Consider the following 27,498-nt stretch of genomic DNA (forward strand, 5'->3'; position numbering starts at 1 on the left):
CAGGGGATCTTCCTGACTCAGGGATTAACTTGCATGTCTTAGGATGTAGACCCTCTAGTCACCCAGGGATGCCCTAACCCTAGCCCTAACTGGGGAGCACCACTGAGCTCCCTGTCACTGGGAGCATTCAAGCATAGCTGTGCTGACCACTTGGAGAAGGGTCAAGTTCTCCAAGAACTTGAGAAGCCCCAAATTCTTGAAGTTCTCCAACTTATTGAAGTTCCTCTCCAAGAAGAACTTTTCTACGAACTTGAAGTTCTTCTCCAAGAACTTGAAAATTTCATATTTTAGGCCGGAAACCCTGTGCCCCAAGTTCCTGGGCTGAAATATGGAAAAGTTCGTATCCTTTTCTAGAGGCCTTTGAGGACAGGGAGCTGATCTCATGGGCTTCCCTGATAGCTCAGTTGGTAAAGAATCCGCCTGCAATGCAGGAGACCCCAGTTCGATTCCTGGGCTGGGAAGATCCGTTGGAGAAGGGATAGGCTACACACTCCAGTATTCTTGTCCTTTCCTTGTGGCTCAGCTGGTAAAGAATCCGCCTGCAAAGTGGGAGACCTGGGCTCGATTCCTGGGTTGGGAAGATCCCCTGGAGAAAGAAAGGCTACCCACTCCAGTATTCTGGCCTAGAGAATGGACTATACAGTCCATACAGTCTATGGACTGTATAGTCCACGGGATCACTAAGAGTTGGACACGACTGAGTGAAAATGACTTTCACTCACTCACTTCAGCTGATCGCAGGCTGCACTGAGGATTCAGGAGCTTAAGAGGGACTAACCTCTGTCCAGGCTGGAGAGTTCCCCACCCAACTGGGGAACTTCCTCTGGGACCACCAAGAATGACTGGCCAAGTGTACAGACTTAGCACTCAGGGGCTCTTCTGGTTCATGGTAACCAGAACCATATAACCATCTGCCCCTTGGGTCCTGAAGGAGTATCCCAGGCCACACTGAGAGGGAGAGTCACTATTAGGGTTAGAAGCAGTGATTCCTTTGCATCTGTAAAAAAGGAGCCACTGATAATATTGAGAGATGGCTGCGGGCCGGCCCTGTTCTTGGTCTTCATGGGAATGATTCCTTTAATTCTCACAACCGTCTCCGAGGTGGATGTTATGTGCCAGTGTTACAGACAAGGCAGAGGTGGGAGAGGGTAAGCGACTTGCTAGCGAGGGGTGGCCCCACACCCCGGACGGTGGCTCTGCGCCCTGCAGTTCCCAGGTTGTGTTCCTGCAGGGCCAGCGTGGGGCGTGGGCCAGGGGGCAGCATGGCCTGTGAGGGGGCGTGTCCTGGGAGCACGGGAGCTGTGGGGGCGCTTGTGCTGTCTCCGCCTCTGAGGGTCCCTGCTCCCTCCTGAAGCACTCAGCTCTCACGGGGGTCACCTCTGGCCCCCAGCAGGCCTCCCCCATGAGTTGGCGGGGCCAGCACTCATGGCTGACCTGGGTGACCTGGGGAGAGGGGCGGCCTCCTGGTCACCACCCCCCCGACCCCAGCCTGAGTCTGCCCTCGCCCGACAGGTGAACGAGAATGCCAAGAAGGACTTGAAGGAGGGCCTGCTACTCTACAACTCGGAGAACAACGTGGGGCTGAAGAACGCCTGGAACATCATCCAGGCAGAGGTGAGGGCTGGGGGCAGGAGCAGGTGTGGGTGGAAGGCGGGGCCTGGGCCTCGGACGCCACCCCCCAGCCCTGGCTGGGTCACTGGCTCTCTGGGTCAGACATGGCGCTCTGGCCGGCAGCTGCAGCGGGGCGGCTGGGTGGGCAGTGGGCTGTGCGGGGGCCTGGATGTGGCCAGCAGCCATCCGAGGGGCTGGGAGCTGGGAATCAAGACGGACAGTCAGGGGGGCTGCTCTTCCATCCCATCCTTTCTGAAGCCTCAGCACGAATGACAGTATTTTAGCAACAGGTCTACCTCCCTGCTTGTGACTCAGGAAACCCTGTTCTAAGAGGAAACGTGTCCGTGTAGCTCCATGTGGAGCCTGGGGAGGGGCTGCCATCATGAAGCCAAGAACTGGGGGCAGACAAGCAGAGGGCTGAGTGCTCTGCCCAGCGCCCAGCACCCCGCTCAGAGAGCAGGTGGCCGTCCTCCAGGAAGGAGATATTCTGTCCCCTGGGCCTGGCTGGGGCCCAGAGAAGGGACAAGCAAGCTGGCCTCTGGGTGCTAGCTCCCATGGGGCCGGGGGGGCAGGGAAAGGACCGAGCTGGACCCGTCTAATGTACCCCCACCCCTCCCCACAGATGCACTGCTGTGGTGTCACCGACTACAGGGACTGGTTCTCGGTGCTGGGGGAGAACACCGTCCCCGACCGCTGCTGCATGGAGAACTCCCAGGGCTGCGGACAAAACAACACCACCCCCGTGTGGAAGACGGTGAGGCTGGGCACCCCAGGGGCCCCTGGGTGGACAGTCTGGGCGGGGGCGGGGGTGGCCCAGGACACCAAGGAGGTGGCTTAACGTGGGATGGGTGAGGGCACGCAGGCCTGAAGCCGAAAGGCAGTGGCAAGTGAGCGTCTGGGCCCACGTCTCGGGGGGTCAGAGTTGGGTAGGAGTGGGCTCTGGGGCTGTGCAGTGGGGCCTTGTGGATGGAACCGGGGTGGGGGCGGGGTCCAAAGGGAAGTGAGGTGGGGGCTGGGCAGGAGGGCCCGCGGTTCACCCCAGCACCTGAAGCTGTGGTCCTCACTCCCCAGGGCTGCTACGAGAAGGTCAAACAGTGGTTTGCTGACAATAAGCACGTGCTCGGCACGGTGGGGATGTGCCTTCTAATCACACAGGTAAGGGGGCCGTCCTGCCAGCGGGGTGGAGGGGACAGCCTGAGGGAGGCCCCTCCCCGCAGGGCCTGCGCCCCCCACCCAGGGCCTGCCCGAGCCTCCTCACGTCCCCCTGAGCCGTGGACCTGTGCTGGCCTTGCAGGAAGGGCTGGCTGGGACAGGCCTGTCCCCCCCCAGGCACGGGGACCTTTATTACCTTGTGAGTCAACCGCATGGCATCAGTGTGAGCAAGGCCCAGGGGCAGCCTCCTCGGGGTCCGTCCCGCCCCAGCACCTGTGTGAGTGCGTCACGTTGCCCACGGCTTCGTTCCTGTGCCTTTGTTTCCACATCTGTGTAGTGGGCTCGATCACGGGTCACTTCTTAGCACTATGTGGGTTTGATACCTGGCATGTTGGGCCGGGAGGGCACTCAGGAAGGGCCAGCAGCCCTTGGTCTGCGTTTTGTGGGTGGTTGTGCTGCACGGCCCAGCATGGGCGACAGAGAAGGATGCCAAGGAGACCCTCAGCTCCTTCTTGGACGAGGAGGCTGACGTGGTGGGAACAGGAGACCCCCCCATCTTTCTGGGCCCAGGAGCACTGGGGGCTCCCTCCTCGCCCAGTTGTGTGTAACTCCTACCCCTGGGGAGCCCCAGTCCCTGACCGGTGGGTCCACAGAGAGATGGACGTCCTGCTCGACGTCTCCTTTCTTCCCTAAGTCCTGGGGCCTGTGGTTTGGACTGAGTCTGCTGGTCAAAGAGCCTTCGAGCTTGGCGGATGAGCCACTGTGCCCACTCGGGGCTCTGACGGGAGACAGGCCGGTGGGAGAAGGTTGTGTGGTTCCGATTGGGGCTCGGGTCAGGGTGGCCTGCAGCAAGGCCCGGAGCAGGACGCTGGGGCTGGGCTGGGTTCAGCCCCCGGTCTCCAGGGTCACTGCAGACCTTGAGTATGAGAGCCACGGAGGCAGTGAGTGTCCCCGGACGGTGGGTCCGTGGTGTGTGCTGCTGCCCGAGGGGCGGGCAGGCTGCCCTCCTGCTCCTCCAGTGCGTCAGGACCCAGGGGGTGCGGGGACACAGATGGCCATCAACATCCTCCCAAGGCAGCAGCCGTGAGCCCCGGGACTCTGCGGGAGCCATCGGCGGGCTCCCAGAGTTCCTGCCACCTCCCCATCGACTCCCCAGCTCCTCAGCCCCCTGCCGTTTAGGTTCAGGCCCCTGTCCTCACCATGATCTGAAACAGCAGGTTTCTGGGCCTCGCAGCTGGGTGACATCCAGCCTGGACAGTCCGAGGGGCCGAGCTCCCCACGTGCGGCCCGCCTCAGCTCTGCTTCGCCCTCGCGTGCCCGCCCCACGGTGTCTGCATAATGGGAGGGGTTCCCCCGCGGGTGCTGGGTGCCCCCTGGTCCCCCGTCTAAGGCCCCTTGGCCCCATGTCTTTCAGATTCTGGGCATGGCCTTCTCCATGACCCTCTTCCAGCACATCCACCGGACTGGGAAAAAGTACGACGCCTGAGCGGCTGGCGGAGCGCCCCGGCCCCGCGGACACTGTGCGAGGGAAGAGGCCTTCAGCTTTGTGTCGCCTGCACCTCCAGACTGCTGACCCCTGCATCCCTGCCCTGGCCTGCCTTCCCGGCCACCTGCCGAAGCCTTGTCGGTGGGCAGAGGCCGGGGGTGGGGGAGGAAACGCAGAGACCTTGGGGGTGCTGGGGCGCCCAGATTCCTGTGTATTTGCCAAAGAAGACAGGGTGGGCGGGTGGGGGCATGCTCCAGGAGCCCCCAGCACTGACGCGTTTCTGCCCTGTCTTTTTCCTCAGCTGACACTTTGTTCCCCGCATGGCATGGGGTGGGGGTGGGGGCGCTCAGGGCTGCCTTCTGGTGGAGAGACTGCCCAGGAGCGGCCCTGGTGGCCCCCAGCCACCCAGAGAGGGGGGGCGCACTGGCAGGGGCCGGCTGACCGTCTCCATGCCGGGCTGTGGGAGCGTCTCACCCAGGCATTTTATACCTTACAGTGTAACTTTTTTTATTTTATTTTACTCTGATTATGATTATTCAGGAATACTATCTCTCAGATAAGTTTAGGGTTAGCTTTCTGATTTATAACTTTGTACTGCGTTGATTTCTGTAATGGTTTGGTTTTCTTTCTGCGGGTGGGGGACGGGAAGGGACAGGGCACGTCCGTTTGTCTGGTTTCTATCAGGACAGACCACTGGGCACACTCAGGAGGCTGCGGCCAGGATGCACTGAGGGAGGGGGGAGCCTGGGGGAAGGCGGCAGGGGAGACGGGGGTGGGGGCGGGAGGCATAGGATGGAAGCGAGACAGAGGGCAGGGGGTCTTCTGGGAACTGGGGGTGCTTTGCCAGGAATGAGGTAGAGCAGGCGTGTGTCCTTATGCGTCTCTGATGAGCAGTTCTTTTTCCTTCTTCCTCCCGCCCGCCCTCTGCGGGCTGGGAGGCTCCCCTTCCACCCCTTTCGGGGGATTCCCGCGACAGGTTCTGCAAACCCGTTATTTCACAGACATTCCTGCTAGAAACTCTCGGACAAATACCTCTCTAGTTCAGATGCTGCTCACTCTCTCACATTGCTTCTGGAAGGGGAAGCAGTCCTTCCGTGGAGCTGCTCAGACGTGACAGAGGACCTGCGACCTCCAGAGGGGAGGGAGGGGGGAGCCGTGATGGTCCGGCTGGAGTCACTGCCAGGAGGGAGGGAGGGAGAGGTGGATATCCACCCGGCTCCCAGGACCCTCAGCTCCTTGCTTGGGGTTCACTGATGCGGCGGTGGCTGGCGATCATGTCCTCTGCGACCCCAAGGGAAAGCACAGAAAACTCGAGGAAACCCAGAGGGATCTTGTTACAGTGGCCCCAGGACAAAGCAACCTGAGTCAGGGCCTGGAGATGAACAGCTGGGGGGCGTCCAACCACAGCCAGGTGCCCCCACCAGGGCTCACACTGGTCTAAGCAAGTTGTACAGTTGAAACATAAGTTAAGAATCTATAGGGCTGAGCTTGGAAAGGTTCCTCACCAGCTAACACTTACCCAGATGGGGCCTCACCTGGGCGCTGCCTTTGTCCTGCACCGTTTGGCTGGGTGCCCCGGCCGCCCCTTCTCCTCCCCAGCCTGTGTGTCCAAGAGCTGACACCCAGCCAGCACCCCCTTCTCCCCTTAAGCACAAGACGGTTGGGACCAGCAGTGCGGAACTTCTGTGTGCTCAGGGGTCATGCTTCTGGGTGTGGGGAGCGGAGAAAAGGGTGGTCTCAGTGAGCTGGGCAGAGTAGAGACCATCTCCCGAGATAGGAGTGGGGGTGCCTGTGGGCAAGCTTGTGGGCAGGGTTTGGGTTGAGGACAGGCCAGTGCAACATGCGACTGGCCCTCCCCATGCTCTGGGCCTGAATTCTTGGAAAGGAGCTTCAGTGGGTCCCCTGGGAACCCAGGTCTGCAGAGCCCGGAATAGATGTGCACCCTGCCCCCTCGAGGCACCCTCAGCAAACAAGCATTTGAGTGGCGCATTGGGACTGCTGCATAATGAGTTTGTGTTGAGGGGGGGTTGTTTATGCCTATCAATGCAATTTTAAAGTTTTGTTAAAATCAACAGCAAAAGCCTAGTACCTTGGGGGTGTATGGGTCTCCCTGGAATCTCATGTTTCTGGAGCTTTGGGGGTGCCCTCCGGCCCTGGGGCCCTTGCCTGTCTCCCTCCTCCTGCCAGCCACCCCACCTCGTCCATCTGTCTGCAGAGCCTTGTCCACAGTTCCCCAAACCGCCTTCTTGCCTGACCCTGTGCTTGGCTGATCGGTCATTTGGCTGCGTCCGCACAGGGCGGCAGACTCCGTGTACCGGGGGAGAGCCCTTCTGCGACCCTTCTTCTGTCGTGCAGAGCGGTTCCCCTGTGGCACAGAGGCAGGCATGCTGCCTGCTGTCAGTGATGGGGCTCAGCATCCTCTCGGTGTCTCCCGACTCCGGGCTCACGCCAAGCTACCTGAGTCAGTCCCCTCCCTGGCAGCTCCCTCCCCAGGCCAGAGTCAGTTCCAGGGGGTCTGATGCAGGCAGGTTAGAGTGGACTCCGAAGGCCAAGGTTCTGCAGCCTTTAGGGGCATGCCTGCCTCCACCTGGCCTTTCTCTGCAGCCAGGTGGGTGCAGGGCAGGTGGGCGAGCAGGGCTGAGCACCGCCCCTAGGGGCAGCAGCTGGTGCGACCCCCCCCCACCCCCCAGCTCCCCCCGGCCAGTTTGGGCCTCTCACTCTGGCAAGGCTGCTGACCACCCCCTGCCCCCCGTGAGACCCTCAAGCAGGTGTTCTGGTTTGACTTGGACCAGCTGGCCATCCCTCCTTGCTCTGGTGGCCAAAGCGTGGTCCAGGTGGATGGAAAGGAGGTCGCCGCCTTTCTGGCCCCTGCCCACCCCTGGGTGGAGGTGCTAACAGCAGGGACCCGGCCAGACAGAGCGGGGAGGTGCCCTGCAGGGCCAGCCTCTGGTGTTCCCGTCCTCCCATCCTCCCCTTCGCCGCCATGAGGCCGGGTCCAGGGTGCATCCCCGCATCCCTCCTGACAGGGGCCCCCATTGAGGGCGAGGCCGGGGCTCCTGTCCGCACCCCATCCCCCGGGGCCACACGGCCGCGCGGTGTCCCACAGGCTGGTTTCAGTGCACTTTCCTGCTTGTGATGCCGCATCTGTACGCTTCCTTCATCCTGGTCCTGGCTGTGGAAAGCCATGTTTTTAGCATGTTTTTAAATAAAAACTGGTAACGTGTCAAAAGCACACGCAGGCTGTCTCTGTGGTGTTCTTGAGTCCCCGCAGCCGTGACGGTGGCCTCTCCCACGAGGCGATTGGTGTGCCCTCTGGCCTTGTCTACACTGAGCCCAGGGCAGGGGGCTCTCCTACCCTCCTTGGGCCCCGGCTACAGATCTGCAGGTGGGTGGCCTGCCTCTCTGGGGACCAAGCAGTCCTCATGCCGGCCCCCCGCCCCGGCCTGGTCAGCGGATGCAGGCTCCGTCAGGGGCCAGTTTAAGTGGTCTGAGCTGGCCACGTGAGAGGCCAGCTCCCAGCCGTGTCCGTCACCCGCCACAGAGGGCTCGTCCTGTGGGCTGGCTTCGTACGTGTGTGTAGGAGGGGTCCGGGAACAAGTCATCCATGGCCCCTGTGGGGTGGGGCTGTCAGTGTTAAGTACCTGTGATGTTCCTAGGGTTCTTGTGGGCCTGATGTCTTGTCCCGGGACTGAGGGAACCTCACAGTGTGACCTGGCCTGGGACACACCCATCAGCGTGAGATGCTTGTCGGTGGTGGGGAGGGGGGCCTTGGAACCTTGAGAGCCCTGATCCGCTGGCTGCAGTGGGATGCTCCCTGGCTCCCCGGCTGGGGCTCTGGTTTGTGGTTTTCCTCTGCCATCATCGTCCTGGTGACAAGGCGCAGAAGGCGGGTTGATGGGCTGGGAAGGAAGGAAGGGTGGGTGCAGCTCGGGGTCTCCTCGAATCCCTCCTCGGGGGGAGGCCAGGCTGGCACGATGTGTCCTGATCTCCCACCTTGGGGCCCCTTCCCATGGCGGCCATGTTCCAAAGCCCCTGAGGCTTTGCCGAGGATTGGGGGGTCTGAGGTGACCCCCTCAAAGGTCCAGATGGAGTGGGGGCCCCTGAGAGCCTCCCCAAGGATGGTTACCAGAAGGCCTTAGGGCTAAGGGGCCGGTGACCCCGAGTCATCCACTAAGGACCAACCAAGTCATAGGAGCGTGGTGGGGCTGATCCCCCTTCCCATCCTGCTCTCACTCCTGCCCCCAGCCCGTGGACGCCCCAAGAGGATGCCCACCCAGCCCCTGTGCTATCTGCTCCTGGGAGCAGGGTGTAGCCGGCCGGCTCCCTGGGCCCCGGAGCATCCTGGCTGCACCATAAGTGCTGGGCGCCTGTCAACTGAGCTAAGTAACGTGAGTGGATTGTGCCCTCGTCGGGCAGGGACCACAGCCTGTGAGCTGGTGGGAGAGCTTGAACCCTGCTCTTGAAGAGCAGAGGGAGCCCCTGAGAGGTTTGAAGCCTGGTGTGATAAGCGCCAGCCCGCTGGCTGCAGCGTGACAACCAAGGGAGCTATACCAGCGGGATGTGGGGAAAGTGAGAGGGACCCACGAGAGGACTGACAGGCTGTGGTGATGGACCAGATTCTGGGGGGAGAAGGGACCTTTCTGCTGTCCCTCCTGGCCATTGTGAGTGCCTCTCCCAACAGGAGAGGGCTCCTGGAACCCAACGGAGGCTTCATGGGTCTCATGTGCAGGGGATGGGGCAGGCGGGGAGGAGAGGGCTGCAGGCTGTAACTGAATCTCTCGTTTGGTTGATGCTGATTCACAACTCCTGAAATGCTTTTGTGTGCTCTATAGATCCCTCCTGACCACAACTGTTTTATTGGCTGTCACTGAGCCTGAGCTTTCAGCCGTAGGGAGGCACCACCTCTGGGTGGTCTGGGTGGAAAGAGCTCTAGTTGCGGGGCCGGAGCCTGGGTTCGGCTCCCACTCTGCACGTGGCTGGTGTCCATGTGAGCACCGGGTTCTCACTGAACATGTCTTGGTTTCGTCATCTGCAAAATGAAGATACTATTTTGCAGAATTAAATCCTCAGGATTTAATTTGTGAGGATTAAATAAAAGTGTGCATGTAAAGACATCTAGCTTGTTCCCGGACCAGAGTAGGCACTTGGGCAAGAAACTGGCCAAGTCTGGGACCTCAGGAGTCCCCAGACAAGAGGTGGAACTCCAAGGAAGAGCATCCCCCGGCTGAAAACCGGGGGTGCAAGAGCGTGATCTGGAGGGGGAGCTGGGGTGTGGAGGGGGGAGAGAGCTCCGGAGGAGACCCGTGGACATGGACATGAGTGGTCCCTCCCCCTCCCCAAGCCTGCGCTGCTCTGCTGGCCCAGTAGCAGCATTTAATAATCCACGGAAGTCAGATTAAGGGGATGTCATTTTGGACACCAGAATATCGGCTTTGCACGTGGTCCGTCTTACAGCGTCCGGCAAAGACTAGGAGGCTATTGATTTAGCCATCTTGTTTCTGCTGATGTAATGACAAGCTGTGGTGGGCTAATGCGTCTCCTCAAACTAACAAAAAGAACGAGTCCACGGGCGTGCCTGGGCCAGGCTGTCTGGCTGCCTCCAGGCAAGAATACTGGAGTGGGCTGCCATTTCCTGCTCCAGGGCATCTTCCGAACCCAGGGATCAAACCTGTGTATTCTGCATCGCAGGCAGGTTCTTACTGTCTGAGCCAGCAGGGGAGCGCCCCTGGATGCCGAGCAGAGGGGGAACAGTGTGGCCAAGCCACGTTGCGCTCTGCGGGTCTGCTGGTGGAGCCTTCTGCTGCCAGAGAGGTTTCTTCCAGTGGATGCTGCGTTCAGGGTCCAGCCTTGCCCAGCGTCCAGAGCGGGGCTGATCCGACACGTGGAAAGGCAGAGCCATCCCATCGGTCAGCGACGTCAAGAAGCTCCTTGCCTTTTGCCTCCCTCCCCCCACCCCACTCCCCCACCCCACTGGATTCCTGCAGCCCCAGTGTTGTCTCAGTAGATGCCCACTCTCTGTCAGAGACCCCGGATCCTCAGAGGACTCAGCCTTCTTGCTTACTGGTTGGCAATTCAGGAGCAGCATGTGAAATTAGACCCCTGATCCCTGACCTGTAATCCCTAACCTCCAATTGGGGGTTTGGAGATACTTACCACGACATTTACAAAGTCTGCTGGAAACCGTCCCCTTCTCTAGAAGCAGTGCCCAGCCAGTGGGAATAGGAGCCCTCTTGTCTCTGGCTGGCCTGGCTGTCGACAAAATGCAGAGACGTGGATGGTGTGGACCTTGCTGATGGACAGGGCTGGGATCACGCTTTACTGACCACCCTCTTCAACCCCAGACCCCCCGCCCCCAAATGTGGCCTCACCTTTCTGCTCAGTCATCGCTGGATGCAGGAGGAAAGGGGAGGCAGGGCTTCCTGTACCACCACCCACAGCCTGTCCATCCTCAAGCCAGGGGAGGGAGGGAACAGGGTCCAGCCCGAGGCAGCCCACCGCTGCCACCTTTGCCTGGAGCTAAGGACACTGGTGGGGGGGGCGGAGGTGAGCAGGGCCCTGACCAGTGTGGTGGGTGGGTTTCCTATTGGGACCTCTCCCCCCATCACTTCAGTACGCAGTGGGGCTTCTGACAAGCCAGCAGCCGAGAAGGGACAGTGAAGACTGCAGCCCTGGATACCATTCCTTTATTGGCGTGCCCCCAGGACGGAGGCAGAGGCTAAGGAGGGGCGTGTTTATGCTGAGGCAATTCCTCTATGTGCAGACGTTTATGGCAACTTTTCTGTTTCCAGAACATTGTGATGACCCATATCCATGGGCAGCTGGATCCAGGAGCCCTCCTGACACTGGGCTGCCGGGACTCTTAGCGGTCTGTGTCTGGTGCGGGAGCAGGGCGGGGAGGATGCCCACAGGGGAGACTGTGAACAGAGCACAGGGCTGGGCGTGTGGAAACAGAAGATGGGGGGCGAGGGTGGAGTGGGGCACACAGAGGTGGTGGGCACACAGAGGTGGTGGGAAAACGGGGCTGGGACATCACTTGTCCCTTCCGGGGAGAGGACCCAGGCCCCTGGTCTTCCTGCCAAGGTCACGGATGGGCAGGTACACAGTGGGTCAGATGCTTTATCCCATGCTCCGGTGAATCCAGTGGGATTCGGCCTGGCACCCGGGGGTGCTTCTGAACCCCGGGGGCTCTGACACACACGGGAGGTGGCAGAGGCCTGCCTCGTGGCTTGTTCTAGGGCAGTTGCTGTCAAGGTGTGGCCCGGGGCCAGTAGCATCACTGTCACCTGGGACCTTGTTAGGATGCAGACGCTACTGAGGAGAAGCCCAGGGAGGCCCAGCAATGGTTCAGAAGCTCTCAGGCTGATCCCAACCAATGCTGAGAACCCGGCTTAGACAACTCCATCACCGGTGTCCCCCCCCCGGGGGCGCGGGCACCACCCAGTGGTGGTACAAACACAGGTGTCCTTCTTAGCCCTTGGAAACCCCCGTCCCCTTCTGTCCAGGCTTCAAGTGGCAAACCAGGCGGAGAACCTTTACAAGGCTGACAGGGGGATGGGCGGTGATGGTAGTAATGGGTTCAGTTCACTTCCTCTACCTCAACCCCCCAAGACGAACCAGGTGGTAGAGTCCAAGCCGGAAACTGGCTGTGGGCATGAAGGTCCCTGGGGTGTAGCATTCCGCCCCTCCTGGGTGCGGCGCTGGGAGCCCAGGGAGGTGGGGCAGCCTGGTCCAGGGTGAGGACCAGGGCCGCGTGGACTCCCGTGCCTGCTGTGTCCAGACCTCTGCACAAGCCTGGCTTTCTGGCCAGCCCCCAGTCACTGATGGATGACCTGTGAGCATCGTGTCCTACTCCCTCTCCAAGGAGCTCGGGATTGGGACACCTCCCAGCAGGGACCTGGGAGGGGCTGTCCTGGGCACAGAGCGGCGTCCTTGCAGGCAGGGTGGGCCAGCCTCCCCATCCTAACCCTTTGCGCTCCATGAGAAACTGCTGTTTCCTGGGCCTCGTTTCCTCTCACATTGTCTCATCTCCCGGGCTGCTGGCACCAGCAGGGAGGTCCCAGTTTCAGAAAGCATGGGGCCGTTTTCTCCCTCTCTCTCTGCAACATGGACCTCCACCCTCTGGGTGGGACCGTGCCCAGGGCAGAATCACAGTTCTCCTGCCCCAGCCAGGCCGCCTCCGCCCATGGGGGTGGGGGCAGAAGAGTTAGGCTCTTCGGGGCCTCCGCCAGGACAAGGTTGTGCAGGTGGCACCTGCCCGTCACCCCTCCGTGAGCCCCCCTGACCTTGATAAAGCCAGCAGGGACCCCAGCAGGGGCACAGGTGCAGCCGGCCAGCACTGCCCGGCCCACTGCCGCCTCCCTCGGGCCCCTCAGAGGGAAGAACGTGATCTCCCTTTCAGCCCTCACTTTGTAAGACGTCAGCTGACATCTAGCCCTGCAGATAACTTGGGACTTAACAGTCATTTTTGGTTATCTGCACAAATCCAGGAAGTTGGATGCAGCAAAGATAATCACAGCACCAATTTTTGGGGGGCCTTGGGAATCTGGGGTTGCTGGAAAGCTGGTCTCCCTTTGAGTGAACCAGCATCAGGGACCCCAGGCCCTTCCCGACAGCCCCAGAGAATCCCAGGGCAGGAGGCAACCGGTTGCAGGAGGCTGGTCTGCCCTCTGTGTGTGGGGGTCACCCCTCTCTGGGAGTGTGTGGTTTGGGTACAATGGGGGCTGTGATGGGGACAGCGCTGACTCACGAAGGGGAAAGAAAACACCTTCGCCTGGGATGGGCCCAGGTCAGCAAGAGACAGCAGAGGCCAGGTGTGCCCCTTCTGAACTTGACCTCGGCATCATGAGGGTGGGAAGTAGGAAGTGTGGGATCCAGGACCTGCGACCCGGGAGCTGGCATGGGGGTCTGTGCCCACGTGGGACCCTCTGGGGGATCTTATGAGTTGATTCGTGTTCTCTGGAAAACTGCCAGCATCTGTGCTCTGTTTCCTAGGATTTCCTTTCTGTTCTCCGTCCACATTTTGGAAAGTCTTTTCTGAAAACTCCCTGCTTCAGAGATGCAAGAGAAAACCTAATGAAAGGACCATGTCCATTCTGGGAAGCAGAGCAGAGCCCCTGCAGGCCAAGTGCTGGGGGCCGGGGGGTCCAGGAGCACCAGATCAGGAAAAGGAGTTTTGGGGCAGAGCACCCCTCGGCTCAGAGCTGCACCTTCTCAGTGGTTCCACCTTCACAGGGTCTCTGGTTTGGTTTCATCAGGAAGGAGTTTACTCCCACCAACATGAAGGGCAGATGATGCTGGCTTTCTTTGAGCATCAGGCCAGAGAGGAGACCCCCTCAGGGCATATGGCTGGAGATGGGGGCTTGGGGTCATGGGCTCCCAGGGGACCCTCCTGGGGAGGGCCTGGAGGCAGGCACCTGCTCCCCACCCTGGTGGCTTCACCCCCTGCCCCCCACCCCGCCACTGCCCAACCCTGCCCTGCAGGAAGGAACCAGGCCATGGGAGACTTCTCTCCAGGTGAGATGGTGCAGGTGGGAAGGGAGTGGAAGAGGGGAGGGCAAAGGCTGGGGTCTTCTTGGGGCAGAGCCAACTGTAACTGCCTATTCGATGCATTTCTCAGGGAGCATATCCAGCAGGGCCGGGAGAGGGGTGCTCCGCACCCATTGGGGGATCACAGGCTCATGTGCAGGCGTCCCAGTGGGGGCAAAGTCGCCAGCCCCCATTCAGGGTTCAGGAGTTGGGAGGAAAGCAGATTTCACCACAGCCCCCCGGGGTCCATAGGAGCCTAGGCCTGGTGAGGCTTGGGCTGTGCTCTCTTGCCCCGGGATTCCGGTGGTGAGCAGGCAGAAGTGGAGGGCGGGGGCCGAGGGTCCCTGGCCAGGTGGGGGCCGCAGGGGCCATGGTCGCAGGCACTGGGTGGGTCCGGAGGGGCTGGGCGCAGAGAAGGGGGAGTTGCTGGGAGCTTCCAGGCCAGCCGGTGCTGACCCCGCAGGCCTGGCCCGTGGGCTTTGGGCCCCTGAACTTGTGAGGGGCAGTCGGAGCAGGGTGCAGTCGGCCATTAGTAAAAATGCAGTTGGAGCCTCCGGTGCAAGCTGCAGGTGAGTATCATGCCACAGATCTGCCGGGAGAGAGTGCAGGGACACACAGGAGTCAGAGCCCGCCAGCCTGCCGGCAGAGCTGGGTTTCCTACCCTGGGGAGCCCCCTGCGGATTCAATCAAGGGCAGATTCAGACCCAGGGGGCCTAGGGTGCGGCCTGCGAGCCTGCATTTCTAATAAGCTCCCAGGTGATGTGGGCAGGGGCTGGAGGCGGGGACCACTTTGAGAACGACTAGCCAAGAGCGGTATTTCTCACGCTTGAATGTGCACGGTTGCCCAGGGATGCTGTGGATTGCAGCCCTGTGGTCTGGGTGAGGGCCTGCACCTCTAAACAAGCCTCCCGTCCATGTTGCAGCTCCGCGGTCCCGGTTCTTCTCCAGAGAGGGCCTGATTCAAGTAGACCCCGGGTAGTGACATCGTCACCCCTCATCACTGCTGAAGCAGCCTTTCTCCAGGAAGATCTGTCTACGTCTTGCTGCTCTCAGATTCTGGAGCAAGACCAGGGTGTGGAGTTGATTCTCCAGCTGATATGCAGGAAAAGAAACTTAGGCTCTGAGTGGAGGGCCCAGGACAGTCACCAGCTCATCCTGTAAGCCGGCTCAGGATGATCCCTGGGCCAGGGGAGCCTGCCTGTTGGCCCCTCTGTCCTACCGACTAGCTGGCAGTGCTGGGCAGTCACCTTCCACGTCTCATTTACCGACCTCTAAATGCAGAGGACGAGGATCACTGTTCCCCGCCTCTCTCTTCATTGCCTCCTCTGCCCTCCCTCCCACTCAAGGATGCACTGAGGATGAGGAGGTGGAGATATGAAGACCGAGGAGGCCCAGGGCTGTGACGGTGACCCTGATAAAGATGATGCCACTGGCTCCTGGCTCCCTGCCCACGGGAGGGGGCGGTGGGAGGGCAGCCCGTGACCGTGCCGCGGACAGGGGTCCAGAGGGGTTCCCAAATAGGGGAAGCAGCGCCCCGTCTTCCCCAGACCTTCCCAGTGGCAGTGCTGACCTGATCTTTCTGGGATACCTCTGGACAACCTGAGGACAGGTGGACGAGGACGCCCCAGGACTGGCAGACACTAGTTTCTCTTCGAGAGGCTCAAGGAAGGCACAGAGGGTGAGCCCTTCGGGGTCCCCTTCCTCCTCCCAACTCTGTCCCCATGTGGGAGGTTCACCCCCTGGGAACACTGCTTTCAGCTGTCAGACTTGGTGCTAAGAGCAGTGCTAATCCACCCAGGGGACTCAGTCTTGGGCTGAAAGGTGGCTTAGAGCTCATCTCATTTTTGCTCTAAGCCGGTGGCTGTCACAGCCATTCTGCCCAAGTGTCGGGCATGCTCTCTGCCCTGTCCCCACCTCAGAGCTTGATGACTCGTCCTGCAGGGTCACCTGGACCTTTCTGACCCTTGTTGAAGGGGAGGCCAGATGGGAGCAGCCAGCCCAGCACAGACTCACGGCTGCATCTTCTAAGGTGCATGCCTCACGCTGGGGAGGACCCGGAGGACCGAGCGCCCAGCGCTCTGTACACGACATGTGGCCCCAGGGCGCCCCGGGGAAGGCACAGTGAGGTGGACGTCAATGAGTGTCCACACACACACACACACACGTGTACACACACACATGTGCATGCACACACACAGACACACCATCCCGATACATGCAGATGAGCCGTGGCTACTAACTACCTGGTCCCTGAAAGAGCCCCAGCGTCCGCTTCCCGACAGAGGACACAGAGGAATCTGCACCACCGGCTGTGAGCAGAAAACACCCAGGAAACACTGTGGGAGCAGGAGGAGGCGGAGGGCGGGCAGGACGGGCTGCTGGGCCAGCCTCCGTGGGGCCCAGGCGCTTGACCCTGGCACTGTGGCCAGGGTGCTGGCCGCAGATGGTGTTGTCTCATTGTGCTGGGATGCAGCCTGGCCTTGGACCTTTCAAAGCTCACCAGGTGACCCCAACGTGCAGCCTGGGCTGAGGATCACAGCCTGGAGGCTCCAGGAGGCCTGTCCCTTCTTGCATCCTGGCCATTTAGCCTGCCAGCTTCTCTGCAGGCAGACCAGTGCCTGGTCCGCGAGTTTGGGAGGCAGCACGTGATGTCTGGCTGGAAGCAGGTTTGCTCCGTTCATCATTGTTTTCTGCTTGGTCTTCAGAGAATTCATGAGACATCCAGGAGCCGCAGCACCTCAGTCTCATTGAGGCACGATCCTTCCTGGAAAACCACGGGAGGCTATTCCGGACGGCTGTCATGACAGCCTCCTGACTCCTGCTTCCTTCCATCAGGTCAGCTCTGGCCTCACGTTGAATAAACCGGGCTCCTGGGGGAGATTCCCACCAATGAGAGAACGTGCTGCATGCTAAGTCACTTTAGTCGTGTCCTTGCAACCCTATGGACTGTAGCCCTCCAGGCTCCTTGGTCCATGGGGATTCTCCAGGCAAGGATACTGGAGTGGATGGTCATTTCCTCCTCCAGGGGATCTTCCCAATCCAGAGATCGAACCCACCTCTCTTACATCTCTTGCATTGGCAGGCAGGTTCTTTACCACTAGCACCACTGGGGAAGCCCCGATGAGAGAACGCTGCTGCTTAAAAAGGCTTGCAGACATCTCATTCCTCCACATTACAAGTAAGGGAACTGAGGCTCTGGAGGAAGAAGGGTGGCCCCCCCCCCCCAGGTCACATGGAAGAGGAAGCTCGGTCTATGACGGGGGCCTCCAACTCCCAGGCATGACCTTCCCACCCCGTTCCTGGAGGCAGGGGGAGAGGACATCTTGGCCTCGTATCTCCTGGGGATCTCCAAAGTGCCAGGTCCGTGTGTGAGCAGGGAAGGTTTCTGGGTGCCGGGTGGAGAATGACAGCCTGGGGGCCCGGCTGGCCTGAGCCCCTCAAGGCCGGGCGGTAGTTCCAGCACTGGACGGCAGGGGGCGATGGAGCCCGAGGCTTGGTTGCTGCAGCAGAATGGATGGAATGGACAGAGAAAATGGCCAGGGATGGGTCCCTGGTGGTGGCCCGGTGATACTCTCTCGGGGACAGGAGCACATTTCTGCAGGGCACTGTGAAGGATGAGCTGCCCATGGTGGAGTCAATGCGAGGCTGTGAGCCCTGCCTGGTGACCCGACTTCCTCGCTCCTATGGCTGGACTTGCCTGACCTCAGGCTCGGTGGTCATCCCATTCCCTGCCCTTGGCATCACTGCCCTTGTCTTCAGCTTCAGGCTTTTGAGGGCAGAGGTCAGGAGGAAATGGACAGAAAGTGAAGCCAAGATCCAGTCAGTGTCCGCAGAACAGGTCCCCAACACCTGAAGTCGGCAGGAGGTGTCCGGAAAGTTGGGGTGAGGGAGGCACACCCCCTCCCCAGTCAGGCTGGCAGCTCCCGGGGGTAAGTGCTTTGCACAGGAGGCCTGCCTGGGTAGGTACGACGGGGCCGTGTGAATGCCCCCCAGACACGCTGTGCCTGCAGTTGAGTGGGGGCTGAAGGGGACGGGCTGGTCTGGCCAGGACACCACCGGCTCTCTTGAGAGATGCCATGCCCACGTGCAAATGATAACATGGTGGTGGGTACCATTTCCTGAGCAGCTGCAGTCCGTTTGCGATGAGCCGAGTGATTGACGTGCACACTGTCACCACTGCACGTGCACCGTGCCCTCTGGTCACTGATCTGGTATGACCAGCCCCGTTTACAAATGAGGAACCGAGGCTCAGAGACGGAATAGCCAGCCCTAGGTTGGCTGGCCTCCACCAGAGGGTGGGCCATCTCCCACCCACCCTGGGTGGCAGCCAGGTCCCCTGGGTGCACAGGTGGAGATGGTGATCAGAAGGAACCCTACCCGGGGAGGCTCCCAAGCTAACGGCCACCACCACCCCAATTCTCTCCAAGGACCCTGCATCAGGGACAGAGCCTGGGAAAACGAAGGACCAGGAGCCAGGGGCCTGGTGCCAGCTCATGGAGTGAGACCCTCGGGCCATTGGCCCTCTGATCTGCTGGCTTGGATAGGCCCTGGCCGTGGCAGGGTTGGAGGAGAGCACTCAGGGAGGCCTTCCATGAACCAGGTACCCCCTTTCCCACTGACACCTCTTGTGGCTGGGAATGAGCTGCTCCCTGCGGATGAAGGCCCTGAGGGGCGGGGAAGTGAGCTCTCAAGTCGCACCAGAGCAGGGGCTGGACAGGACGGGTCCTGTGATGCTGGCCTCTGCTCTGACCTCCTGGGATGGGGATTTGGGGGTGACACTTTGTGGGGAATCAACTACTCTAGCTGTGCCAGGCGAGGTGGGCCTGCAGAACCCTTACTCACTGCATCTGCCCCTCCTGAGTCCACTCCCTCCACCTTCCACAGGACCCCTGGGTGGTGGCTGGGGGAGGGGTGTGAGCGATCAAATGGAGCCAAAGCATCACTCATCCTCGGAGCACACAGCAGGGTGTACATAGGGGTGCACACCTCCCCAGGAGTAAACACACACACACATCACACACACAGAGGAATGAGTGCGTGTCCATGCACGGACATATACACACATGCACAGCACGCCTAAACACATACGTGCATCCAGCCCCCACCACGTACACCTGGGCACATGCAGACACACCCACGGACCCCACGCACACCACAGCAGGCCGGCGTGCACACACAGAGTGCATGCACATACCTGCACCCACACTCCCACTCCTCCCAGGTCTTTGCTCCTGACAAGTTCAAGGTGGCCCCCAGGGCCTTTTCCTTCATGTTTTCTGGGGGAAGAGAGTGACCTTGGCTGCAGAGGGGAAAGATGGGAGAGGAGAGGGCAGGTTGGGCAGGGGCAGGCAGAGGGCCAGGATCTGAGATCTCAGCCAGCGAGAGAGGGGTTCGGGGCTCCAGACACCACCCCCCCTAGAATCCTCGCTCCAACTCACCTGCAGGCAGGCCACCCCGATGCCCACGGCCCCCATGAGCAGCAGGTGGTCAGCCAGGAACTGCTCCAGCTTGCTGATGCACCCTCCCTGGAAGGCAGGTAGGAAGGTCACACACACACCTTGGCCCGGAAGTGGGTGAGGATGGGGAGGAAAGGCTGGTGGGGGCTGCTCCCCGCTGAGGGAGGCCAGACACTTAAAGGGCCAGGTCTAGCCTCTCAAGTGCCCATGGGTTTCTTAGGTGACCCAGGGGCATGCCACGATGTCCCCAAATATTCCTGGAGCAGCTGCAGCCCCCAGACTTTGTGTGGACCTTTGAAGGCCCACCGCCGTCTTGTGGTCAGAGTAAATGTGATCTCCACCACCCCGCCCACCTGCCCGGGCTTTCCAGGCTCCGCGGGACCGGCACTCACCTCCACCTTGTAGATGTTGGAGGGGTGTGCCCGCTGGCCGCAGCGTGCCACCACCGTCTTGCAGCAGCTGTCCGGCACCCGGCGGCCCTCGGCCTCTGGAGACAGGATGTAGCTGCTCTGAAGCCAGTCGGCTGAGCTGTTGCTCCCGCAGCACTTGAACTGGGCGGGGAGAGGCAGAGGCTGGAGGTGAGGAGGGAGCCCGGGCCGCCGCAGGACAGTATTCAGACCCTAACCTCATCCCTATTTGCTGGAGACTTTTTGCTTTCCCTGTTTTGAGCAGGGAGCTGGCTCTGGGTGGGGGTGAGGGCGCTTCTCTCCAGGCAAGTGGGGAACTGGCTGCAGGAACACTGATGGCTACCTCTTTGGGCCACCCATGTCCTTTAAGGAGATTGTGCTGGGTGTCCTGGGGGCAGGGAGGATCTGGGAGAAGATGGGTGGGCAGGGGGTGGGTGCTGGCAGGTCCTCGAGGGAGGAGGGCTGTGTACCCGTGTGTGGCAGGCCCAGGGCAGCACCAAACTACCAGGGTGTGGGTTCCTGGTCATCCAGGGAGATAGGACCCCCAGGACAGTGATTCAGTCTTGCCAGAAGCTCAGGTGTCCCCCATCCAGGCCTCGAAGCTTCAGCGCCCCCAGACCTGCAGGACACAGAGGTGTCCCAGAGGCCTCTGCACGGGCAGATCAGTGCTGACCAGAAGGGCCGGTGTGAGTGCTGAATAAGGCCGAGGTCTTACCTTTGGATGTAAAGAGCCACGTGTGGCCAGTGGCGACCGTGTTGGCCTGAGGTCCGGGTGCCCCTCCCCGACCTCTGCAGGACTGTGGGCCTCACTGGGGGATCGCGAGTCCCTTCTTGGCAAGGAGAGACCCACCCCCCCATTCCCTGAGTTCTGCCTGATAGCTCGTAACTGGGAAATTCTCACAGCTGCTTTTCTAAAACACTCTCCCTGTTTCAGTTCATTCTCCTGGAGCCGCGGCCGTCAGTTCCCCAGGGCGGAAGGAGGAGGCCCTGCTGATGGGAAGAGCCTGGATCCTGGCACGGCCAGCTTGCTGCCCACCAGGTACCCAGAGGGGAGTGCAGAGGAAGGGGAGGAAGGAGCGAACCAGGACCCAGGAAGCACTGTCACGGGGGAGGGCCTTCTACCCAGGGGACTGCAGTTAATGCTCCCACACCCTGTGAGGCTTCATTTCAGAGACATGGCAAGTTAGGCTCAGAGAAGGTGAGTAACTCGCCCAGGGTCACACAGACGGGCAGGGACAGAGACAGAATGGGAACCATGTCTGCGTGGCCTTCAGGCCCCAGGGCGATGCTTACATCCTGCTGTAGACGGTCCACAGATGCTGTGATTTCCGCAGCGCCAGGCTGCCTGTAGTTCTCGGCCAGGGTCCGGGTTAAGTGTTGCTTCAGCTCGTCGCTCAGCTGAGGATCATGGAGAGGGAAGGTGCATTAGCAGAACCACCCACCGACTGCCCCCAGGCCCCTCTAAGGCCATGCCTCCTTCACCTGGCATCTCATCCTTAGAGATGCCACTCAGGTGTCACCTCCTCCAGGAAGCCCTCTCTGACTGCCCAGGACCAGAGGACCATGGGAAGGAGGCTGCACAGAAGGCAGGATCTGTGAAGATGGTGTTGCAAAGGCTGTTATCCTGTGTCAGGGCAGAGTGTGATAGATGGAAATGGGAGACAGGTGGGGGACCACAGTTCCAGGCTGGTGGGATGGCAAAGGGGAGGCCGGGCACCAGGTGACTTTAGATCATCCTTTGGTACCCAGGGATTGGTTCCAGGGCCAGCATGGATCCTCCATGGATGCTCAAGTCCCTTAAATAAGATGGCGCAGTGTTTGCATATCACTTATGCGCACCCTCCTGTATACTTGAGTCATCTCTAGATTACTGATAATACCTAATGCCACGTAAACACTGTAGTAACAGCTGTAAATTCAATGTAAATGCGACATAAACATTTGTGCATGGCAAATTCACGTTCTGCTTTAGGGAGTTTTCTGGAATTATTTTCTGAATAGTTTTGATCCAAGGTTGGTTGAATCTGTGAATCTGGAACCCATGAATATGGAGGGCTGTCTGTATGTGTTGATTTTCATTTTGATTACAAGGTGATATTCAAAATAGGGCTTCCCTGGTGGCTCAGTGGTAAAGAACCTGCCTGCAATGCAAACCACAGGTTCAATCCGCAGGTTGGGAAGATTCCCTGGAGAATGGCAACCCATTCCAGTATTCTTGCCTGAAAAATTTCATGGACAGAGGAGCCTGGAGGGCTACAGTCCATGGGGGTCGCAAAGAGTCGGACATGACTGAGCACGCACGCATCCATTCAAAATATTTACATAGTTATCTGGAGATATCTGTCAGTCACATGGGCGCTGGTGTGAAAGAACAATGTGGTCATCTGTCTGTAAGAGCTGAGTATCACCCCTGAGTCACAGACCGCCCAGTGGGAGGGGTCTGACCACTTCTTCCTTGTCCAGAGCAGGCAGGGGAGGCCTGGGACCACCCATGTGTCGCTGCCTCCCTGCCCCTGTGCACCCCTCCCACTGTGGTCCCCTCCTGGGGGTGCTGATGGGGAAAGTAAACACAAGGAGGGCGTTCCACTCACCCTCTGGTAGTACACGTGGGCCAGGACGCCCGCTACCAGCTCAACGAGGAAGATCACCAGCAACAGGCAGAAATACTAGAAGCAAGGAGAGAAGGCAGTCACGGGGGGAGGGTCAGGCCTGGGCGGCCATCTGGCCCCTCAGGACCCCTGACAAACACTTCCCCAGAACAATGGGGACCCCCATCCCTCACAGCATCTTCTGGACACACCCACCTCTCCTGGCTGGAGTTTCCCTCTCAACCTTTCACGCACTGATCTGCTATCAGTTCATTAATCCGAGCACACAGCCAGTGTTTGTTAAATACCTACCATATGCCAGGTATGGTAGAGTAAGGCAATTATTGCCCTCAATTATTGGTGGAGGGGACAGATAAGTATGTGATCATGACGTAGTGTTATAAACGCTACTATGGTGCAAGTTCTAGAAACTATGGGAGGCCCCGGGTTGGGGGGAGCAGTCAGAGTGGGCTCCCTGGAGGAGGTGACACCCGAGTAGCATCTCTGAGAATGAGATGCCAGGTGAAGGAGAAAGGATGCACATTCTAGATGGAGGGGAGAGCATGGGGAAGCCTGGAGGGAGTACAGCGCTCAGGGGAGGTGGGGCTGGAGTTCAGGGAGTAGAGAGAGAGGCAAGGCTGAGTATATAGAGACCGGCTAGGCAGCAACAGCTGAGGCTGGGAAACAGCAAAGCGAAATCCCGGGACAGGCACTGTCCTGTCCTCTTCCAGCTCTGCAGGGCCCTGCCGGGGCTCTAAACGCCCCTCAGCACCGCTCTGCCCGTCACAGCCCTGCCGGCTGGGTTCCAGGCTGTGCACGCACGGTGACCGCGGGGGGACGGGTCCGCACCCCTCTCCCACCCCCGCCTGGAGTCACTGCCTGTCCTGCGGTGTTCTTGCAGGAGCCAAGGGGTCGGGAATGCCTGCCAGACCAGACCCGTGTGGCCGGGAGGGACAGGGAGGGGACTGAGGGAGGATGGGGAGGAGGGAGGGGGAGAGAGGAGGACGGGGAAGAAGAGGCCACGCCCCCATCACTGGCTGGTGCCGCCTCCTTCTCCCCGGGGGGAACCGCCCACCCACCGGCCACTGGGTCACTGGACTCCAGGGAAGGCTCGGCCTGGGGGTGAATGTGGCAACCAGGGCTCATCAGGCAGGGGCCAGGAGGAGGGCAGGAAGTACAAGTGGGAAGCCAGTTCCGGGGTGATGCCAGTCCATGCGGCTGCAGGGCTAGCTTGACCACCTCCCAGCCCCTGAGGCAGCTGGCACAGAGGAAGAACTTTCCACTGAGAGCCAGTCCTTTCAGGCTGAGTAAATCACCCCCTCTACCCACAGGCATCTTCCTGGGCCCTGCCTTCCCAGCATGAGAGCTGCCAGCAGGGCCCCAAGTATGGGTGGGGTGGGGCCTGAGGCAAGAGCGCGGCGGGGGTCCCTGGCCCCCTTCTCCACCCTGCCTCAGGGTCAGCGCTGCTCTGGGAAAGCCTGCATGTCTGAGCTCTGTCCGTCCCCCAGCAGGGCCAGGAGCCCCGGCCTTCCCTCGGCGAGGATGTGAAGCAAGGCCAGGTTCACGGGACCCTCATGCCCGTGAGGGTTCTGGGTGGAAGCACGGGGCTCTCCAGGCTCCTAGACGCCTGGATGAGAGGTGGGGATGGGAGCAGCAGGTTCCACGAGGGTCCCATGGACCTTTCCTGCTATGGGGAGGAGTCTGGATGAAGGGGTCCCCCTGTAAGTGGAACGGTGTCCAGATAAGCCAAGGTTGGAGGCCTCTCACAGGTCTGTGGATGCGCCCTTGCTGCTGGAGGAACCTCTGGGATATGGGGCCTGGATACAGGGCCTGGAAACCCAAGGAGCAGTGATGGGATGTCGGCTGACATCCAGGCTCGAGTCCAGGCTCAGCCACCGGCTGGCTCCACGTGGGGGGCCCTGGTGCCTTGTGTGAAGCAGATGATGTAGCTCAGTGAGTGGGGGGCTGGAACCAGCGTTTCTGCCCCCGTAAGCCCCCACAGCCAGGCCTGTGCGGCTGAACCAGTGGTTGGGATGACGGCACTAGCCTGCCGCCCCCTCCACCCTCCTCTAGCGGCTGACAGCCCCTGTTCCCCTGCCCACCGGTTACTGAGACCACCCTCCTGCCACCTGGACCCTACTCGCAGTGACCGCTCCCAGGCTTCCTGAGTGCACACCGGGGCCCTCAGTGCTGGGAGGCCCAGCGCCCCTCTAGCCATGGATCACGTGGCAGGGTGGCCCGTGCTGCCCCCGGGACATCGCTGCCACAGTTGCTCCCGAAGCTGGGCTGGGGCGGAGGGCTGATGGGAAGGGGGGGACCCAGCCACATCCTGACGCGATGGCAGGCTAAATGAGTACCTGCCAGCCACTCAAAACCGCCCTGAGGCATCAAGCGGGTGTCAAACGTGCTACCCAACCTGTGACCTGCAAGAGCTGTCAGGAGGGACGGGGGCGTTCCTGAGACGCTTCCAGGCTCCCTCCCACCAGTGCTCCAGATGTGAAGATGCCTCTGCAAGGGGAGTGAGGGCCAGGCCGGGGCTCTGCAGGATGGACAGCAGGTGCCAGTGGTGGGGTGATCAGTGGGCAGGGCGCCGGCTCCAGGCAGCAGCTTCGGTGGTTGCAGGCGTGTCACTCACCTGCGCGGGGGAGGCCCTGAGTCACAGCTCAGGGTGACAGACCCTGGGGGTGGGGAAGGGTCGTGCTCACTGGGACCCTCCTGCACGGAGATCCTCCTACACAGGGAACCTGGCAGTCTGGCTTCTAGAGCGGGGCTGGCTGCAGCCTGGGCATGGGGAGTCAGGGCTGGGGCGGGGGGGGGGGTGGCGGGGCTCTGCCACTGGGGGCCATGACCTGTAACACGCCTCATCTTTGCACCCCACCTTGCACTCCACCAAGCCTGCCCTGACTCCCCTGGTCCAGCCACATCATCTTAGCACTCCCACGGCACAGAAGTCTGTGTAGACGGTCCCTTAATCCAGGCCCAGCCTCCCAGCCTTTCTTTGCCCTGTTCCCTACCTGGAGTCCCAGGCAGGCCTACCTGGCCTTCCATGTGCAACTCATCACAGCCCCCCACAAGCCCACCCTGGGTCCCAGCCCCAGTGCCTCAGCGCTTTACCTGCTTCGTCTCCCAACAACAACGCCTGTTTGGCCCCTTCTCCCCTTGACCAGGCACTGGTCCTCCACTGTGGCTTCCCCCTGCCCACCTCCGGGTCCTCATGCAGCAGTCCCCAGGTGTACGAGTGGCCTCCACTGGGTGAGGGACGTGACTTCACCCACTGCTCCCTGGAGGCTGCGTCAGTGCTACTGCACTCTCTCCCCAGGTGGCCATGAGCCCCTGGGGAGCGGGCCCCTCTCTTAACCTCCTCTGGCTCTTCCTCAGGGCCTGAAGCAGAGCTGGGTCGCCAGGCTTGGAAAACAGCCCCGAAAAGAGACCTGCAAGTGTGCTTCTCATGGAGCGTGCCTGTGAGATGGGGAACTGGCCACAGCTTGCAGCCCACACGTGGGGGCAGCAGCTTAATCCTTTTCTGATCTGCGGATGGCGTGGAACTGTGGCTTTAGTTTAATTTATGCCAAAACTTCTCCACCTGGCACGATTCTGCCCCCAGGGACAACCGGCGATGTCCGGAGGCATTTTTTGTTGTTGTTGTTGTTACAACTTGGAGAAGGAGTGCTGTTGGCTTCGAGTGGGCAGAGGCCCCGGGGACACGGTCATGGGGCAGGTCCCATGGCAAAGATGATCTGGCCTAAATGTCACCGGTGCCAAGGCCGCTGAGAAACTCTGACTCACACATTTACCTTCTGGCTCTGAGGCTGATGCTGGGACTTGATTTGCGTGTGTGCCTCTAAGTACTACGGGAGACATGGCAAAAACGTGTCTGAGGAAGGTTGTCTGGGCCCTGAGAAGCCTGAGACAACACAGAGAAGCAGGTGAGGGGTTTTACCCTGCACCTGCCTGGGAGGGCACCTTCACGGCAGGAGGTTGCTGACCACGATTCAGGGAAGGATGAGGGACGTCTATATGGCTTCAGCTGAGGGCACCGTGGGACCTGGAGTGCAGAGAAGATGCTGCTGTCTGGGGGGCACTCTGGGGTCCCCAGGTGGGTCCTTGGGAAAGGGCTGGCCCTGAAGGTCTGTGTGTAGTACTTGTTTCTGGGAAGCATGAAGATTCTCAAGCTACAGTGTGTCCCCTTTAAATCTGGTTTGGTGTTAGTTTGGAATTATTAACAAAAGGCAGTAAAAAGTTCTCAGATCCCCTGTGAGTCATTTGCAGAAGTCGTATTTCAACGTGAGTCAGGACGTAATGGACCCCAAGCCTACCATCCCCATGAGGCCACCAGAATTCCCAGCCTGTGGCTTAGTGGGTGATAACTGTTCACGGGTGCCGCCTTCTCAGGAACAGGGGAAAGGCAGGTTTTCTATAGGGGAGCGGTGGGCAGGATCCCCTATACCAAAACAACCCCCCAGCCCCAAATTAGCCCTCCCTGGGCAGAATCGGTGCCTGATCCACCCAGGTGCTCCCCAAGCACACCCAGCAGGTGCTCCGCGCATGACCCTGTTTGTCACACGGCTCTATGGCCCCAGCGTCACACGTGTGCATGGAGGGGTTACAGTGTGGCTGAGGTCACGCCAAGTCTGGAATTGAATCCAGGGATCCTGGCTGCAGAGCTCAGTGCTGACCCCACTGGGTGTCCTTGAAGGCTGACAGCATGGGGGGCGGCGGGCAGATGGGTTGGCTGAGCTCATGGTGGGGGGCCAGGGTTGGGGGGACGCCGGGCGTCAGGAGAGGGTGGTGACAAGAGGCAGAGGGGCAACTAGGCACAGGAGGTCTCTCTCCAACCACCAGTCAGCCCCTAGCCTGAGCGCCCTCCGGGCAGGCCAGGCACGCCCCGCCCTGGGCAGCCCACCTCCTCCCGAAGGGCCCTGAGCCTTCACGCCTGTGCTGGAGTCACGGCCCCAGCTTGAATGTCTACGTCCGTCCCGTTCACTCTACTCAGCCCAGCCTGACCCTCCGAGTCCAGTGACTGCCCAGCTGAGCTACACCCCCTCGTGTGCACACCAGGCATGCCTCGGTCTCTGCCGGTCCTGCCTGGGTTTGCTGCCCTGACCATATCTGTGTGTGCAGCTGAGCACCGTCTAGTCTGGGCTCTGGCAAGGCCTCCGCAAAGCCCTCCCCGAGCCAGAAGGTCCTGACCGTGACCTCGTGGCCACACCCTTCCTCCTGACCCCATCTGACTCCCGGGACTCAGGCCTGTCCGACCCCTGGGGATGTTCACC

General features: G+C 60.5%; 2 protein-coding genes across 6 annotated transcripts in view; one reads left to right on the top strand and one right to left on the bottom strand.

Annotated features, from left to right (window-relative positions):
• The window catches only part of TSPAN9 (tetraspanin 9), a 188,082-nt gene extending 180,599 nt beyond the window's left edge, over window positions 1-7,483 (top strand). For both annotated transcript variants that reach the window (XM_043439858.1, XM_043439857.1), the window contains 4 exons: window positions 1,513-1,614; window positions 2,234-2,365; window positions 2,683-2,766; window positions 4,178-7,483. In XM_043439858.1, coding sequence (XP_043295793.1) covers window positions 1,513-1,614; window positions 2,234-2,365; window positions 2,683-2,766; window positions 4,178-4,249 — 390 coding nt within the window. In that variant the 3' untranslated portion in view covers window positions 4,250-7,483. The remainder of the gene's footprint in view (window positions 1-1,512; window positions 1,615-2,233; window positions 2,366-2,682; window positions 2,767-4,177) is intronic.
• A 3,433-nt stretch (window positions 7,484-10,916) lies between these two features.
• Window positions 10,917-27,498, bottom strand: part of TSPAN11 (tetraspanin 11) — a 65,521-nt gene continuing 48,939 nt past the window's right edge. For 2 of the 4 annotated variants that reach the window (XM_043440230.1, XM_043440229.1), the window contains 6 exons: window positions 22,229-22,303; window positions 20,931-21,035; window positions 19,623-19,781; window positions 19,213-19,299; window positions 18,969-19,073; window positions 10,917-14,363 (listed from right to left, as the gene is read on the bottom strand). In XM_043440230.1, coding sequence (XP_043296165.1) covers window positions 14,304-14,363; window positions 18,969-19,073; window positions 19,213-19,299; window positions 19,623-19,781; window positions 20,931-21,035; window positions 22,229-22,303 — 591 coding nt within the window. In that variant the 3' untranslated portion in view covers window positions 10,917-14,303. Of the gene's footprint in view, window positions 14,364-18,968; window positions 19,074-19,212; window positions 19,300-19,622; window positions 19,782-20,930; window positions 21,036-22,228; window positions 22,304-27,498 lie in introns of those variants that run through there. The other 2 variants (XM_043440231.1, XM_043440232.1) reach the window with 2 other exon arrangements.

Source organism: Cervus canadensis, chromosome 21 (assembly GCF_019320065.1).
Source record: "Cervus canadensis isolate Bull #8, Minnesota chromosome 21, ASM1932006v1, whole genome shotgun sequence".
Classification (NCBI taxonomy): Eukaryota; Metazoa; Chordata; class Mammalia; order Artiodactyla; family Cervidae; genus Cervus; species Cervus canadensis.